Source organism: Macrobrachium nipponense, chromosome 19 (genome assembly GCF_015104395.2).
Source record: "Macrobrachium nipponense isolate FS-2020 chromosome 19, ASM1510439v2, whole genome shotgun sequence".
Lineage (NCBI taxonomy): Eukaryota > Metazoa > Arthropoda > Malacostraca > Decapoda > Palaemonidae > Macrobrachium > Macrobrachium nipponense.
The window spans coordinates 62,937,777-62,956,736 of record NC_061088.1 but is presented as its reverse complement, the minus strand read 5'-3'; the positions used below and the strand labels follow the sequence as shown (position 1 = coordinate 62,956,736).

Sequence of the window (18,960 nt, the reverse complement as noted above, 5' to 3'; positions counted from 1 at the left end):
AAATTTATATATCTTATATGGTAAATAAATTTATAGATCTTAATAGACAAATCCATAACCATTGTAAATGGAGATGTGTCACCCTAGCATAAAAATAAGGGGACCACATCATAGAGATCATTATATACAATCAATTGTGGGTGACCCTAGCAAAAAAATAAGGGACACCCACTGTACCATCACAAGAGCAGCTAAGACTCAAGGTAGACGTAGATGAACATGGTAGGTATAGACAAACTGTTGACTGAGATAGGTAGAAAGGAGATCTGGATCTTCAACTTAAGATTAAGCAGAGTCGGGGGAAACTATGTTACCCGCCGCAACTGCTGAAAATTTCAGAGATTCCAAGGACTTTAAGTAGTGACGCTTAAATACTGTCGGCGATTTCCATCCAGTATACTTTTTCAAATCATCAAAATTCATGTGTTGGAAATAGTTAATTGAGGTGGCAACTGCCCTGACATCATGGGCTTTAGGGAAGGATTCAGGGTTGGCTTGTTTAATAAAGTACAGGATCTGTTGCCTGATACCTTTAATTGATAAAGTACCACCATTTTCTCTTCTAAAGAGAGGACCCGAAGAGGATGAGGATGTCCTGGACAGAAAGGCTCGTAAGGTCGATACTGGACAAAGAGAAACATCTTGAGGAAGGGGTATAACCTTCCATGGTTCCCACCTCAACAAAGGATCCTCATTCTTTGCTTAAAAGCTACGATCTGGGGAAAGTAGAACTTCCCCTGAGGGAAGAAATTCTATATGATTCGGATCTCTGGATAACGCCGACAGTTCTGAAATTCTAGCTCCTGAAGCCAAGCTTAATAAAAATAGAGTTTTTCTTAAGAGCATTATAAATGAACATGTCGTATTATCTGTTTCTGAAGCCAGCTTTAGAACATCATTCAAGAACCATGACACTGACGTAGGCCTTACTGAAGGTCTAAGTCTAGCACAAGCCTTGGGAATAGACGAGAAGTAAGAATCTGTCAAGTCTATGTTGAAACCAAGTTGAAAAATCTTCTTCAAGGCTGACTTGTTTGTCGTAATGGTGCTAGCTGCTAAGCCTTTTTCGAATAAGGATCTGAAAAAGGATATAGCTGAATTGATTGTCATGATTTTAATGTCTGATTCTCTCAGGAAGACTGCCAACTTTTTGACTGCAGAATCATACTGTCTCAAAGTTGAATCTCTTTTATCAGATTCCAGGAAAAGAATATTTCGTGGATCGATATCTGCATCTCTTTTAGCCGCAAACTTCATGAAGTCCATAAAGTTAGGGTTTTGAGAATTCCTGAGGAAGCGAACACAGTCTTCGTTTGCACTGACTGGGAGAGCCTGGGATTGGGGATCCGAAGAGGACAAAGACCCAGTTCCAGAATCAGAGGGTACCAGTTGCTCTTCGGCCAGTCTGGGGCTACTAGAGCTACTTGACCCTTGAACGTCCTGAGTTTGTTCAGTACCTTCAGGAGAAGATTCACTGGAGGAAAGACATAAATCTTCTCCCAGTTGTTCCAATCTATGGACAGGGCGTCCGTGGCATAGGCCAGAGGGTCCAGGTTGGGGGCCACATAACATGGAAGTTTGTGGTTCGCTTGAGATGCGAATAGATCTACTTGCAGACCTGGAACCCTCCGGAGAATCCATTGGAACGAACTGTTGTCCAGTGACCATTCCGATTCAGAGGAACTGAGCGGGATAGAGCATCTGCTATGACGTTTCTCACTCCAGCTATATGGGTGGAGGAGAGGTGCCAACTGAACTTGTCTGCCAGGGAGAAGATGGCTACCATGACATGATTCAGATGTCTTGACTTGGAGCCTCCCCTGTTTACGCAATGGACTACCACTGCGCTGTCCAGAACTAACTTTATGTGAGAGTTCTTTGGCGGACGTAACCTCTTCAGAGTCAAGAACACTGCCATCGCTTCCAATACGTTTATGTGAAGCTGGCGGAACTGAGGTGACCAGGTTCCTTGAACCTTCTTGAACTGAGAATATCCTCCCCAGCCGCTTAATGAAGCGTCTGTGTGGATGGTAATTCCCGGAGGAGGTAACTGAAGGGGTACTGATATGGACAGGTTCTTCAATTTTGCCCAAGGGCGCAGACGATTCCGTAGAATCTGTGGGATTGATGACAACTTGTCCCTGGATCTGACATTTGCTCATGAGCGCCAGATCCTGGTTAGGTCTTTCAGTTTGGCTTTCATCAAGATGTTTGTCACTGAGGCAAATTGGAGGGAACCCAGGATTCTTTCCTGGTTTCTCCTTGAAGCATATTTGTGCTTTAGAAATTGTTTCACTGACTTCGCTATTTCTTTTCTCTTGGCTGATGGAATCGACAGAGTATGGGAGGATAGATTCCATTGAATGCCCAGCCACTGAAAGTTGGACTCCGGAGTGAGTCTTGACTTTGTTCTGTTTATCTTGAACCCCAGATACTCTAGGAACTGGATTACTTTCAGTGTGGCTTTGTGACATTCCTCGACTGTTGGAGCCCAAATCAACCAATCGTTGAGATACGCTACTACCATTATCCCTTGAGACCTCAGTTGTTGGACGACTACTTCCGCCAACTTCGTGAACACCCTGGGTGCCACGTTCAGACCGAAGGGAACTACCTTGAAGGAGAATGCTTGATCTCCCAGCTTGAAGCCCAGATAAGGGCGAAAGTGTCTTGCAATAGGGATATGATAGTATGCGTCTGTAAGATCGATAGAGGTGGTGATGGCCCCACGGGGAAGTAAGGTCCGCACCTGCGAGATAGTCAGCATTTTGAACTTGTCGCAGCGAATGGCCAAGTTTAAGCGGGACAAGTCTAAGATTACCCTTCTTTTTTGTGAGCCTTTCTTTGGCACGCTGAATAAGCGACCTTGAAACTTTAATCTGTTGACTCTCGCTATTGCTCCTTTCTGAAGGAGGTCCTCCGCATACTCCGTCATTTCTTTTGATGGAAGTTGAAGGAATGGTCTGGATGGAGGAGGATCCGCAATCCAACTCCAACCCAGGCCTTTTGACACAATGCTCTGTGCCCAATTGCTGAATCCCCACCGATGCCGGAAGAGAAACAGCCTCCCTCCTACCTTCGAGCTCTCACTGTTGCTGGGTTGAGTGACCTCCGCGACCTCCACGGAAGTGTTTTCCCCTGTTGAGAGACCTTCCTGATCCTCTCTGACGAAAGGATCCCCTAGCTCTTCCTCCCCTGCCAAACCGGTCATAGTGCTGAAAGGCCTGGCCCTCGAAGGCTGAGGCTGGGGGGAAATCACATAAATAGGTTGTGACTGAGCCTTAGAAGTAGAGGGTTGGGCTGATTGTACCATAGGTACAGCCGAAACAGCCTGGGTAAAATGTTGCTGCTTCTTTTGGTAAGGCTGGTAACGTTTAAGTTTCTTCTGTGTCTTACCTTTTGTAGCTTGATCTTGGCGTCTCTTAGCTGTGAGACCCCAACGATCCTTAAGGCTCTGGTTGAGCCTTGTTGCTTCAGCTTGGACCTCCTTGACCATCGACTCAGGAAAGAGGTCTGCCCCCCAGATGTTGGAGGAAAGCAACTTATTCGGCTCGTGTCGAATAGTTGCTTCCTGGAGGACATGCTTCCGGCAGTTAACCCTAGCTGTAGCAAACTCAAACATATCAGATTGGACGGTATGCGTCTGGGACTTAGTCAGGAGCTTGAAGAGCGGCTCTGAAGCATAAGAAAGAGCCGCTACTTCCGTCATTGCCATGGTATTCATGGACCTGGCAAGCCTAGACTTGGCCTCAAATTCAGCTTGAATGAGGCGGTCAGGAAGCCTAGGCAGCTTCTCGCCGAACTGATCCATAGCGCAGTCTGGTTTGAGCTTGCCAGCTGAGAAGGTGTTAGGCAAATCTTCCCACAGATCTCCAAGTGAAGGGAGCAAAGGAGATGTGGGGTCTGCTTCCCTTAATTGTGGTAACGATTCACCTTTCAGGGCAGCCGGAATGGTGACTGTTGCTATCTTGGTAAGGAAGGGAAGAGGAGTTCCCTCCTCCATCGTAAAAATGGTGAAGGGACTCTTAAAGGCTTGTATTCTCGTGTTAGAACAATCCATTTCCTCTAAACACCTGAGCCATTCTCTTTGAGCCTGGTCACGGGAGTAGAGGACTGTCTCCTTTGGTACCTTATCTTCTCTAGTCATGGCTGCGTCAGTAAGTCTGGCGTAGCCAATGAACGGCGGTTGGAGGCCCTCCGGGTAGAACTCGAAGTCCTCAATCCTTCGAGTGCCACATTCCGGGATAGAAATAAGGCCGTCCTGGAAAGGGGCGTATGACGCCACTCTCCAGGGGTTGTTCATAGAGAACGGAGGCAGAGAGTCATGAGGTGGGAGCTGAAGCAGTCCAGCACCGAATGCTGGAGGAGTAGCTAGAGGGGCCTGGTTAAGTCCGGCAATTATATTGTCCTGGGACGTAATCCTATCGGACAACCGGGAGAACATCTGCTCCATGCTGCTCCTCAGAGAGCCGACCAAGTCTCCCATCTGTTGCAACAATCCAGCATTGGGATCCAAAGCCGGAGCTGCTGCAGAGGTGGAGGGATAACTCGAAACAGGTACCAAGGGGAGAGGAGAGACTGCAGGCTCAGCCGGAGTACGAGGCCTCTCCTTGGAAGACCTGCTCTTAGAGGACTTCGAGCTTGAAGCAGAAGCTCTAGACTTCTCTGCTCTGGGGTTTGTAGCCGGAGACTTAAGAGATGTTGACGCCGACGAAGTCTTTTTGGATGACGACGACGTCTTTTTAAGGGTTTTCTGTACCCTCTGGCCCTTCACCTTGGGTTTCACCGAAGCACTGGGTGAAGCATAAAGGAGCTCAGCTCCTGTAAAGCCTTGGAAGGAAGCTGGAGAATTAGCAGGAGAAGAAGATCCAGTGGCGCCCAAGGGAAGCCCTTGGGCGTCCAACGTACCTACCTCGACCAACAGGTCGTCAACACCTACCATCGGTTCAACATTCAAATCCAGTGTCGCGACTTCTAATGAGATATCGTGGCCTGGTTCCTTCATTGAAGTGCGATCTGCTGTTGGATCGCCGCCATAGTCGGGGCTGCTTCTGCCGGGTCGACGTAACCAGTCGACTTGCCGCCGGGGAACAGCAGGACAGCCATCCTCTTCTCCAGGATGTAGGGCTGTCCCTTGGCGGCGTTCTTCCCAAATCCGCCGACCCAAGCCCTCAGGGTTGCTAGAGCGGTCTCTCTAATGGCAGCAGCCTGGAAGAGAGGGCGTTTATTAGTTTTAAGTTTAAACTTGAAATTAAACCTTAAACTAAGACTAGGCTTAACCTAAAAAGTTTTCGGGGATGTAATACCCAACATAAAGAGAGCTTAAGCTTAAAATAAAAGATTAAAATTAAACTTAAGATCTAAAACAGTCATTAGAATTCATGTATGGAGTCGGAAATACTTACCCCGTCTAAGAACTGACCCACGAGATCATAACAAATAGTGCAGGTTTCGTGGAACCAGACCTGCAGATTCCCATGCGGAGTCGCGCACGGAGCGTGGGACCTGCAGACTTCATGTCCGCAGGGGTCTTGGAGCATGGCGTTGCATCCCGGATGCTCACAGTTGGTGGTCTGTAAGTGAAAGGATACATGAGTACCATAAAAGACATCACTTACAGGCTAATTAGAACTCCGATGCATGCCGGAGAGCGAAAAAAGTTTGGGCATAACCCCTCCCTTACCGCCTGAATAGGCGGTAAGGGAGTGATCCAGTGTGAAAACAGAGGTAAGGGAGGAACCCGGCTTAAGCTAGCTTAAATTAAACTTATGATAGCTTAAAATAAACTTATAATACACTTAAGCATAAATTAGCACTAAATTCCGGAATGGTTCCGGGTCGCGGAGGTGTTCGTCTCCCGTTATACCGACGAGACGGGATGGTTAGTTAAAAGACCAACTGTACGCCTGAGGTCCGCCCGCAAGCGGGGAACCAGCTCCCTTCCTCGTGATTGACGGAGCTCCGGTAAGATAAAAAAGCACCGACAATCCGGGAAGGGGCGAGAGGGCGAGACAGACTCGAGCAAACATCGGGGCAACGGAGCAACAAAGGAGGGGGAAGGCCAATCCCCCTACCCCGTCACAACAAAGCACCGTGAAGCAGAGAGAACGGTCAAGTCCAGTCCTGTGTCTGTCCAGCCTCCCCTACTCCCTCCGCGTAGGGAGAGAGGGAGACAGGCCCGGGTGGAGCGAGCGAGGACGGACCTCCCTCCCCCCAGCTCTATGGGAGAGCAGGAGGGCGGCAGGGGGACTGGACGGGCGCCTGGCTGAATCGCGATCACATAGTGACCACGAAGCGGTAACTCGATAAAACTCACGAAAAACATAGCCTAGGTTAATGCAACCAAACTGATCAGCGAGATGCTATCGTAGATGCAACAAAACTGATGAGAGGAAGCAACAAAACTGATGGGGACCATGATATAATGAACCTAGGCTACGCTAACGTGCCAGACGCCGTAGGCTAACCCAAAATACATAAAATCAATAAAACTTAAATTAAAATGAAAGTAGGGAAAATAAAACAGTAGGAGAAAAAATCCAGGAGTGTACGACTAACCCGAGAGAAAGTCTACCACTCAAAGCTAGCCGGGGCCGATTCTAAGAGCTGTGGCTAGGGTCTGGATAGAAACGAAATGTCTACGCAAGGTAAAGGAAGACATGCATGCATGACATAAACCAATGCAGGCTGGATCACCTAAGATAATATAGATAAACAGTAATAGAGCGTAAAGTAAAAGGGAAGGTTCTAGGTATGGAAGACCAAGAACGAACCCGCCACGAGGCAGAACAATGCCGCCATGCTTCCGGCCGCGAGCCAGTATTTATACCTAAAAAACGGCAAATACTGACTCAAGGCTGGAAAAAACTAAGTAGGAACCTTACGGAATACTTAACTTAGCTGATGCGATGGCTGAACGCTCCATTACTAGATAAAATCCTCACAAAGGGGCACGAAAATCACAGAGACAAAAAAGTACGTCCGATGAGGCACGTGCTAACAGAAAGGATGGCCACCAGAGGCGCAGCAGTCGGTAGCGTGGGGTGGAGTAGTAGTAGTCGCTGCCCATTCTGTGGGTCGGCTCCCCTCTTGTGGGGGTTTTGTCGTAGGAGATTTCTATTGGTAAGAGGTTCGTGGTAGTGGTCTCACTCGCCCTAGTGTTCATACCGACGCCCTCTTGGAGGGTGAGCGAGTCAGTTATACTGACCTTTTTCTTTATTTTGTTTATTCTCTGGTATTTGTTAGTTCATTTACCTTAGAAATAATGGATTAAAGGGATATTTCGCGCAGCGACACGAACTGAGCCCAGAAATCGCTGATTTTATGGCACTAGACAAGAACAATAAAATTGGATTGTCATTAGTAACAGAGACCACTGATAACCAGGGACTGCCTAATATTACAGTGTTTGAGGATGATAGTTTAAGGTATACATACATTGGTGTTTGAACTATTAAAATAGTTAGAAACAATTTTAGAGGGGATCTCCAGTATTTGTGAATTTTGCCTATTTGTGGTCCCTAACTCTTGCAAATATGGAATTTTATATTTGTTTCACATTTATCAAACATGAGATTAGTATAAGTGGGAATAAACCATCAGGTGCCCATTAATATGCCTCAGACCTTGCAAAAAGTAAGTTTTCAGATTACAGGCAGTCAGTCCCCAGGTAACGGGAGATGGCGGTTGTATGCTGATAAACGAAAACTGCCATTAACCAAAACTTGGTGATTTATGGCGCTTGTGGCACTGCTAACCGGTTAATGGCGTCTCTGTTAGGTATGTTATGGTGCCATAACTCTGTTATCAGTGTCGAAACATTGTGTGTTATGTTGCCATTATTTGCTTATTTTATGGTGCTAGCAAGCCCCATAGAACCAGATTGTCGTTAGCCAAGTCTGCTGATAACCAGGGACTGCCTGTATTCAGATAATAATTTAAGAGATATGTTGCCTAGTTCCTAAACATGATGAATAAACTGGTTTCATTTGTAAATCTTCATCTCGAAGAGAAAATTAGGTTACATTTTATAGCAGTTATCTCATGGTCATTCTTAGGTAAAGTGAACAACCTGTAAGCCTTTCTTGTTAGGTAGTTTCGCTTCTTGAAGGAAGAGTTTTTGTTTAATGTTGAAGGACTGGAAAGAAAATGCACAATTGTGAGTGTTGAAATAAGCATGAGGATTATGGATTTTGAATTAATGCATAACGTATACCTCTTATATTTTCAAACCATTTATGCCAAGATCTTTTTTCCTGTTTCCAGTGCCTTATTCAGGTCTCTTAAGGATATTGTTTGACTGAAGGAAGTTATCAAGAATTTTGTTTCTCAAATAGGTTAGAGTGAATAAGGTACTAGTGTTACCCTGTCTTAAGTTGTTCAAGCTCAGCCTTTCAGTCAGCTTCTTGATTGAGCAGATAATTTCCCGTACAGAAACATTGATCTCTAATTATGTATACGTATACTCAGACTAGTTAATTTTTATAGAAAACATTGCACTGTACCATATATAGGGTTGTAATACTAATTTGTGCTTGCATTAGGGCACAAAAAATAAACTTTTGCAAGGAAGTCTTCATCTACTTGAAATTGCAAATGCTTTTTTTTTATTTCATAAATTTTTGATAGTCCAAGGTAACAGGGTAATTTTAATGAACCATATATATTTGTGGAACAACTTTTTAAAACTAAAATTTTCCAATGTAACTGAAGATTTTGTATATTTAACAGGGCCTATATAAAAGGAGCTAAAGTAAGAATAAAATTACAAGACCTTGAGTTGTCAACACGATTTTTAGGATCCTCAACTGACATGACGCTGTTAGAAGCTGAAGCAACCCTTCTTGGTGTTGTTAATATTCAGAGAAAAGGTTAATATAGTCCATAACATAAATTGGTATGTATGAGTATCTCATTGTTGTAGATTTGATTGTATTCATTGCTGATTATTGAAAAATCTTCACATTGTGTATTTTTATCCTTTTTGCACATTAGAAGTTAAGTTTGCCAGCCATTTACATTAGTTTTGGTTGAAAGTAAATCAAACCAAAGGAAGGCTGTCTTTCATTCTGTGCTTGGAATCATCAAAACTTTTTTCTTTATGTAAAACTTACACTGAAGACCCTTGTGGACAGAGTCAACAGACTTGTAACCAAAGAGGGCTCTAAAGGGATGTTAGCCTGCAGAGAGAAGCAAGTTATAGGAAAAAGTGATAAATAAATAAATATGAGAGAATAGAAAATAAAAGTGATGCTCTTGAAATTCAGGAAACATCAAGAGAGAGCAGGAATGAATCTACTCCTTGCTTAAATATTTGTAGATTAGAGGATTCCATAACTGCATCAGGTAATGTATTCCACATTTTAATTGTAGCCAAGATAAACTAGCAAACTTAGTTTTGTTAAATCTGATGCCCAGGTGTTAGGCGCAAGAACAGCTATATCAGGTAGAGGTGCAAGAACAGCTATATCAGGTAGAGAAGAATGGAGTCAAAACACTTGGATATAGTAGCTTTTTCCCAAAACCAACATATGCAAAATATTTCAGCAAGATACAGCCAGTCCCTGGTTATCATTCAGGTTTTATGGCGCTTATTCAGCATCAATAATTTTCGGAGCCAAAATGCGCCGATTTCTGGTTATCTGTGCCAATACATACCTAACAGGTGCCTCTACCCGCCAAAAATGGCAAATACTAGCTGATTTTTGGTTATCGGTGATTTTTACTTATCTTCAAGCTATTGGAACGGAATCCCTGCCAATAACTGGGGACTGCCTTTACTAAATTCAAGGTACAGAGGAGGCAATATTACATATGTATATATGCTCCTCAAAAGTCAATTTTTCAATTGTTACATCTAGAATTTTAAGAGTCAGAATTGAAAACCATACCAATTAAATGTAAATCAGGATGCAAAGGCAAAAGTGTTCTGGATTTTCTATCCAACTTTAAGTTTTAGAATGGGTTAAGTTTCATAACCCATAGCCTATTCCACTCACGAATACGTTCAAGATCTCTATTTAAGGACCGTGGAACCACAAAGCTAAGGCACTAAGAAGGAATAACAGCTAGGAGAGTAGCATCATTTGAATATGCAATCAGTTTTTCTCCAGAACTTGCCACATGTCACTAATATAGATAATAAATAGCAAAATTCCACAGATTCTAGCCAGATCACTTGAAATGGCAATACTAAAGCTACTTTACAGCTATCAACTTAGATCCTTTAAGTTCTGGTTACTTGAAATGATCCATCAATTTCATGTGCTATGAGAGATCCTACAGTTTCCAGTACTAATCTTAGCTTGTAGATTCACAGTCAATGGCTGTACTGAAATCCAAACCAACCATGTGTGCTTCTGCACCCTCATCAAGATAATTTTGCAAGATGATAGATATTGACAATAGTGCATCACAAATACCAAGCCCTTTACAAAAGCCAAAATGTAATTTTGATAGCAGGCAAATTTGCAAAGATGCATAGAGAGCAACTTCTCAAAGACTCTAGATAAAGTGGGTAATTGAAATAAGGCTTATATTCAGAGGGTCATGAGGATGGACTTAGTCCCATAAATATTGCAGCAGTTTTTCCCTTTCCTCCAAACAGAGGTAGAACTTGCAAGTCCAACTAGTCTTCTGAAAAGAGTAATTTCAGGAGCAATGAAAGAAGCAATCTTTTTAGCAATATTTTTTAAAGATGAGAAAGATCCTGTTAGGGTTTATGCCACCAAAACTGTCAAGGCCCAGAATCAAAGTTTTAGCTTCAGTAGACCTGAAGACCATTGAATACAACTTGGGCTCTGGGAAGTATGACTGAGGTTTCCTCAGTCATACTTCCCAGAGCCCAAGTTGTATTCAAGGACTCATCACACTTTGTGCACAAGGACTTAAGTCAAAAGTTTTGCCTTATGTTTAAGGCAATATGCAGCAGTTCATCAGCTCCTACAATCGGAAGAACACTAGAATCAACCCTATTGAGTAACGACTTAGGGTAGACCACCCTTTATGTTCATCACCACTGGAGAGCAAGGTCTCCGTCATGTCTTTATTGTAAGCTTTTTCATAAGGAACCTTAGCTTGACTTCCAAGCTCAATGTTATCCCATAAAAAGTTTGATGATTGTTCATCCATAAATGGTAAGCTGCTAGTTTTTCAAGGTAAGCAAGCTTATGTGCAGCATTAAACTGTGAATTATCTTAAAATGAAACAGGTGGAGTATGGAATTAATTCTCCTCTATATATATAATAGTCTTAAGGTGGTTTTTAATACATTCTGTGACATATGAACTAATATAAATATATTGCACCACCTGAGCTCAATAAGATCATGTTGAGTACCATCCCAATTGGCCTGGAATTTCAAGTAAAGTGCTCCCCCTGTTTTACTCGTTTCACATTTCCGCGGTCCACTTTGTCACAGATTTGTGTAGAACACGTTTTTAACTTTTCCACAGAACTTTCACTAATTTGCAGGTTTTTCTATTGACCATATCTCTAAAATCAATAGTAATTTGCTTTTTCTTTGTAAAGCAACACTATTTATTTACTAATTACTGCATTTTTTCATATTGTTCATATGACTAAATGCTGATTATGATAAAAATGATTTACAGCATACTTATAATGTAGTTATGCACAGGTCTCTCTCTCTCTCTCTCTCTCTCTCTCTTCTCTCTCTCTCTCTCGTCATCTCTCCTCCCCTTCTCCCCCATCCTTCCCTCTCTCCCCTTCCCCCCATCCGTCTCTCTCTCTCTCTCTCTCTCTCTCTCTCTCTCTCTCTCTCAGGGTAATGTAAGATGTATCTAAAATAAAGTTGTGAAGATAAAGCATAATGTACATTATTTAAAATATTCACTAATTTTCATTTTATTTTCCCGTAAAAGCAGACTAGAAAATAAAATGAAAATAATTAGCAAATACTTTAATTACTGTATAACACGCTTTATAATAAGAAACTTTGCAGTAACATCATTTCAAATGTATCTTACATTACCCTTACAGAGAGAGAGAGAGAATCTTACATCTAATATGCTCAATCCAGGACTCAACCTGGAGTGAGCTTGATAGGTACATGTTGTAAATAATTTTTATCATAAAATCAATATTTAATCACATACACAGTATGAAAAAATACAGTAATTAGTGAATAAACAGTGTTGTTATAAAAAAAGAAAATTAGTGATAATCTTAAAGGATTAATACTTAAGTACTATGAGAGAAAACAGGTTATGCATACAATACAGGGGTGACTTGATTAGTTGTCATGTTCTGCAAGACAGATATTTAATTTGTAATAAAGATTTGTTTAATTTATATTAAACATTTTATAGATACGTATTTTGCTGTTTACATTAATATTAATATTTTAAAAGTAGTAAATCATTGTCATAATTATTTTAGGCATAAAAGAATACTAATCTATGATGTCCTAGGGTGTTTTGGGATGATAGTTTGCGGTGTATTTTTGTTTGAAACAGCATACAGGCAGTCCCCGGGTTACGACGAGGGTTCCGTTCTTGAGACGCGTTGTAAGCCAAAAATCGTCGTAAGCCGGAACGACGCTTGGAAATATGTCTTAAACTAATAAAAAGTTATAAAAACCTTACTTGTAATCCTTTGGTTACACTACATGTTGTTTCCTGTAGTTTTATGTACAACCTGGAGTTATTTTCATAAAAGAATGCTGGTTCTTGAAGGTAAAAACTATTGTAATCCTCTGGTGACACTACATTCTTGAAGTTTTATGTACAACCTGGAGTGATTTTGCCAAATCTTGAGGGCTACAAGAACAGCTGATTACTATTTACGTATCATATAGACTAATTAAAGTAAACGTATCTTTAATAGGTTTATATATTAGTATCACAAAACATTTCCTGCCATGAGTCAGAGGCCGTTAATGAAACGAACACTTCTCTGTCCTATATGTTCAGAAAATAAACGTTACGTCAATCCCCGAGACCATTGTTGCCAAGGCGTCTCTCTCTCTCTCTCTCTCTCTCTCTCTCTCTCTCTCTCTCTCTCTCTCTCTCTCTCTCTCTCTCTCTCTCTCTGATCAAATTACACTGGAACCTTGACATACGTCTCTCTCTCTCTCCTCCTCTCTCTCTCTCTTCTCTCTCTCTCGCTCTGCTCGATCAAATTACACTGAACCTTGACATACGATTGCCCTAATATACGAATGTTTTGAGATACAACAGAAAATTTGTGAAAATATAAGCTTTGATATACAATGAAATATTTGAGATACGATTTTGCGATGAGTGTTAGTTGTATAGGCGACCGATAAATGGCGTTCAGTCTGTTTGTGTGTTGGTGCTGCATGTTAACACATCGTTGTTTAGTTCGTTGTATTTGCGCCTATTTTTAGTGTTATTTTGTCTATTTTATTATTAACCATGGGTCTCAAAGCTAAAGACAAAGCAGGTGATAAGAAAAAACCCAAGAAAATGATTTCGATGGAAGCAAAACATGAAATTATAGCAAAGCATGAACGTGGCGTTCGTATCGTCGATTTGGCAAACGAGTATGGTCGAAATCCTTCTACAATATCCACGATCATCAAGCAGAAGGAAGCTATAAAAACCTAACAAAGGCATCACCATTATTTCTAAACTATGAACTGATTAAAAAAAATAAATAAAAATTAGTTTAGCAATGTTATGTTATTTCATTTGTGTTTATTACGTAGTTATTAGTGTACATCCGTAAATAAAAAGAGAACAAATCGTTCCCTGCCACCCTTCCCTACCACCTCCCCCTGCTGGCCTCACGTCATCTTTCGTTGTGGTAAGTAATTGATTTTATTAACATTTATTATCATTTATCACATTGCTATGTTATTTTATCATTATGTGTGTTATTACTCGTTTATTTGTTTATAAATTGTGTATATTATATGTAATTTAGCTGTGTTTAGGTGTGGTTTCATAGCGCTAGAACGGATTAATACATATTACATTATTTTTAATGGGAAAAAATGCTTTGAGATACAACTGTTTTGATATACGACGATGGTAACGGAACAAATTAAATTCGTATGTCAAGGTTCCAGTTACTGGATAATGTCTCTCTTTGGATACTTTGATTTTGCCAAATCTTGAGGGCTACAAGAACAGTTGATTACTATTTACATATCATATAGGCTAATTAAAGTAAACGTATCTTTAAATAGGCTTATATTATTAGTATCAACAAAACATTTACTGGCATGAGTCAGAGGCCGTTTAATGAAACGAACACTTCTCTGTCCTTAACTCGGAGTGTCGGAAGACACCTCTCTCTCTCTCTCTCTCTCTCTCTCTCTCTCTCTCTCTCTCTCTCTCTCTCTTCTCTCTCTCTCTCTCTCTCTCTGATCAAATTACTCGATAATGTCTCTCTTTGGATACTTGGAATTTGCGTTGTAATCTAACCAGAAACTTAGTTTTGTTATTATTACTGGAAACAAGCAATGATTTTTTCATTATTTGCGCTTTTGGACTGTTATATGTAAACTTTGCGCACCGCAAGCTAGTATGTATTCATTCGCTTGGAAACTAGTTCCGCATATGAGGCGTCACTAAAAAACATTGAAAAATACGACATAAAAAGTGTCGAAAATCATCATAACCTCAAAATTTTTGTTGTAATCTAACCAGAAACTTATTTTTATTAATATACTGTGCTAAACTATAAAGGATTTTTATCATAGTATGCGTTTTTTAAAAGCGTCGTTAACTCGGAGCGTCGGAAGCGTCGGCGTCGTAACCCAGGACGGATTTTTCATTGAATATTTAAGAAAAAGCGTCGTAACCTCGGAACGTCGTAAGCTGGAACCGTCGTAACCCGGGGACCACCTGTATTGTTTTAGTATGATAATTTAAGGAATATTTTTGTTTGAGCTTTCAAATTAAGCAGTGAAATATTAAAATAGACCATTATAAGCATTTTCGTGTATGGGGTACTGGGTATTTGACATAAGCCAGTTATAAATGTTTTTAAGAGGGGATTTTTGCATTTCTGTGGCAGGTTATAGAACCTAATACTGTGTAAAAGTGGGGGAGCACTGTACAGCTTTCCTAGGTGTCGTAGACTTTTTGTTAGCATGGGCCAAACCAAGAAAGAAGTGTCAAAGAATACCATTTCATTCTGGCTTTGTGAGGTGATTAAACATGCATACTCCTCACTTTCCAGTTCTGTCACGCATACATGCTATCGTGCATGCGCAAGTGCATGACATCAGAGGATTGTATACCTCTCTGGTTAAGAACTTGTCTGTTCATAAGATTTTGAATGTAGGTTTCTGGCTTCAGCAAACCACTTTCACTCCCTTTTACCTGAAGGATGTTGCCCACAGGTCCTTGGACACTTTTCCCTTGGGTCCGGTGGTGGCTGTGCAATAAGTCGTGTAGCTCATCCAGTACCCTTGGTGTGGAGGGACAGTTTGTATCTTACCTAAGAGGACTGTGTGGAAGGGAGAGTTTGTATCTTACCGAAGATGATTGTGTGGAAGAGAGAATGAGTGAGTTGGCTGATCTCCTTTCTACTTCCTAGGGGTGGGTTGAAGAATAGACATGTCATAGGCTGGAACTGGTCTGATACAGGTGAGTGCAGCAGCCATACTGCGTTGCCTTTTTGGTTTGTATTCCATACAATAGACAAATCTTCTCGGTAGCATTTACTCGTCTCTGTAGCAAGGGGATGGAGGAGTGGTGATGAACCCCTTGTGGCCTACATGATTTGTTGCATGAGCAGATAGTTCTCGTTGTCTTCGGAGTTCTCATGGTCTTCCATGGATGCAATGTATCTGGGCATGTATCATTGTGTATAATCCCAGAGGGCTGAGTCTTTAGATACTCTCAAATCTATTCTCTCACGGGCCCCAACCCCCCTTCTGTAGACTCGAACTAATAGGAAGGATGGTCAACTGGGCTAAACTCCCTGTCAGTTCAGGGTACTTGTATACCTCTCCAAATATAAGTATCCTATTGTTAAGACCGAAGGTTTGTTACGCATATGAACAAATGACATAATTTTTAATCAATTTGTATTTATCATAGCTAACAAACCTGAGGTCTTAATGTTGATTGCCCACATCTAAGCAACACCTCTCATATTCTGGGATGGAAGAAAGACTTAAGTGGGTCATGGGATGCAGATATGGTCAGTAAGCAGTTTTTACCTCATATTTGCATTATTGCCAGATGCCACAGATTCCTTGCATTACAATCTTTGATTGTTTTTAACCAGTTTCCAGCTGTAGCTAGAAAAAGATCCTATTATTCAGACATCAGGTTTGTTAGCTATGAAAAATACAAATTGATTAAACAATTTGTTATTTTATGTTATGTTTTTGTTCGAACTACTATTAAAATAAGCGGTTATAAGCATTTTAGTTCAAGGCATGTACTCATTTTACCCCTATTTCTCTCATATGATGACAGCTATTGGCTGGAAGGAGCCAATCACACAGGAGGATATACTATTGTGGAATTTCGGTAATCGCGGGAGTTTGTGGTCCTAACCCCCACGAATATGGGGAGGTTGACTGTAGTCCACTTTTGGGTCTCCATGCATTGTAAGGCTGTGAGCGCCTCAGTGGTGTGGTCAGTTTGGTCTTGGCCTGCCACCTCGATGGCTGCGAGTTCAATTCTCGGGCATTCCATTGAAGGGTCAGAGATGTGTATTTCTGGTAGAAGTTCACTCTTGACGTGGTTCGGAAGTCACATAAAGCGGTTGGTCCTGTTGCTGAATAACCACTGGTTTCATGCATTGTAAAAACACCATACAAACAAACAAAATATACCCCTTTAGAATAGGAAATATTTCTACACACTGGCTCCTGGAGACAGGCATCTCAGGCTTCAATGAAGTGATCAGAAAGACTGCAGACAGCTTTTTCTTATCTCTATGTAAAAGTTGTAGAATACTACAAGCTCTTGTTCATGTACATGTTTCTTTTGAACCCGGAAAAACTTACACCAACAAATGCAGTGCACGTGCTCCAAGCTCACCATCAGATGCAATTGTGGAAAGCAGTAAACCAACAGGATCCACCTGAATTGAAGGCTCCACCATCATCCCAGCTGTCTCAACATTGTGTCAGTTGCTTTCCAATGCCTTCTGGATGTAGTGAGTAGCATTCAGTTGTAAACTCTGTAGTTGAAACAATGAAGGTCATTACTGCAAGTGTGAGGTGGGAAATTTAATAGTTAGTGTCTTGGTATCCTTCTCAGATATTGGGAGTTTGCTCTTCCCCCAGGCTGTTGCAAGATCATCAGCTTTGTATGGTCAGTTACTGCTGCAGTGTGGGGTCTATTGTAGGGAGTTTGGGGGAACCAAGTTGACATTCGTCTGAGCACCGTAAGGTGAAACCAAGGAACTGTAACTGTAATTCAACTTTAACCCTGAAGATGAAAAACAGCTGCTTCAAGACGAGGATAATGACAACAATGAAGATGTGCAGGATAGTATGAAATATATATTGGTGGCAGAGTATTACAACAAATCAGGATTGATTATATTGTCATAAGAAACTCAAAAATCATATGGTGCCAGAACATGCGAGACAGTCTTTCGGATTTCATTACTTTGATAATTTGTGTCTGGTAGTAATTTGAATGTCTGAATATTAGTTTTCATACAATCAACTTACCTGTCAGATATATACATAGCTAAGACTCCGTCGTCCCCGACAGAAATTCAAATTTCGCGCCACTCGCTACAGGTAGGTCAGGTGATCTACCGGCCTGCCCTGGGCGGCAGGACTAGGAACCATCCCCGTTTTCTATAATATTTTCTCTGTCGCCGGTGGTATCAACATTGTTGCTATTACCTCCTGACTTAGATTCTTATTTCATCCTTTGATCATCGTTTCTCGGCTTTTTGGTGACGTATCTGGATCGTGTTTTTGGCATTCGCTACTGTGGACTGTTTTTGGAATTGCTTTTTGGATTTTTCTCAGTATGTCTGATTCAAATGTGAGTGTGAGAATGTGTGTGAATGTAGGCTGCAGGGTGAGGATACCGAAAGCTTCGGTTGATCCTCACACTGTATGTCGTAAATGTAGGGGGTTTCAGTGTTCTGCTAATAATACTTGTAATGAATGCGAGGGATTAAATGCAGAAGAGTGGAAGACTTTAACTTCTTATTTGAAGAAGTTAGAGAGGGATAGGGTTAGACGTCTGAAAGGTGTGAGTTCAAGGCCTATTGAGCCTTTTACTGATAATTCTAATCCTACTGATTTAGATTCTCCCTATGTTTCTCATTCACAAAGTGTACTTCGGAATGCGGCCTCGGAAATCGCCGATCTGAAAGCTACGATTCGAGACATGAAGTCCAAAATGGCGGACTTACAAGGTAAGGCTAGTGAAAGTGAGCATTACAGTGAAGTGAGTTCTCCCAGTGTTGTGGAGGGGGCGTTTGATCGTCCCTGCGACGCTCCCAGGCCTAGACCTCTTCCAAGCTCCCATGCCCAGAGGAGAAGGAAAGTCGAAAGCCTTAAGGAGGTCGTGGGGAATCCCCAACGGTCAGACGTCCCTTCAGCTAGCTCTGTTTCGTGGCAGGCTGCTCAAGGGCGCTCAAGAAAAAGCGTCCTTCGTGAGTGTTTCTCATCCTCTCCCTCTCCCTCACCTAAACGAGGGTGGAAGGAGTCGAATTTATCGAGACCTCTGAAGCGTCATATGAAAGAACCCGAAATTGATTCGAGCCCAGAGCGTTTCTCAGATGACGCTCCCTCTCTTATTAAGAAGGCGAAGGTGGCGTCAGCGTCACCCGACGAGTACGCAGAAGTACTCTTTCCTACTTCTCCCCCGAGTGATGACGAAAGGCGTCATGCAGTTGACGTGGGAGAAGCTTCAAGGAGAATTATTATGGCAGTTCAAGAGCAACTGACCTCTCTAGTGGGAGTTTTAGCGCCTCGTAGGAAGGACGTTGCGCTTCCAATCAAGAAGTCTCGTCCTCTCTCCCCTGCTAAACGAGAAG

The 18,960-nt window shown here is 41.8% G+C and overlaps 1 protein-coding gene across 3 annotated transcripts in view; it reads left to right on the top strand.

Annotated features, from left to right (window-relative positions):
• LOC135217494 (small ribosomal subunit protein bS1m-like) overlaps positions 1-18,960 on the top strand; it is a 107,998-nt gene that overhangs the window by 61,878 nt on the left and 27,160 nt on the right. Inside the window, exon 3 of one of the 3 annotated variants that reach the window (XM_064253453.1) lies at positions 8,731-8,896. In XM_064253453.1, the coding sequence (XP_064109523.1) occupies positions 8,731-8,875 (145 nt within the window). In that variant the 3' untranslated portion in view covers positions 8,876-8,896. Of the gene's footprint in view, positions 1-8,265; positions 8,315-8,730; positions 8,963-18,960 lie in introns of those variants that run through there. The other 2 variants (XM_064253445.1, XM_064253460.1) reach the window with 2 other exon arrangements.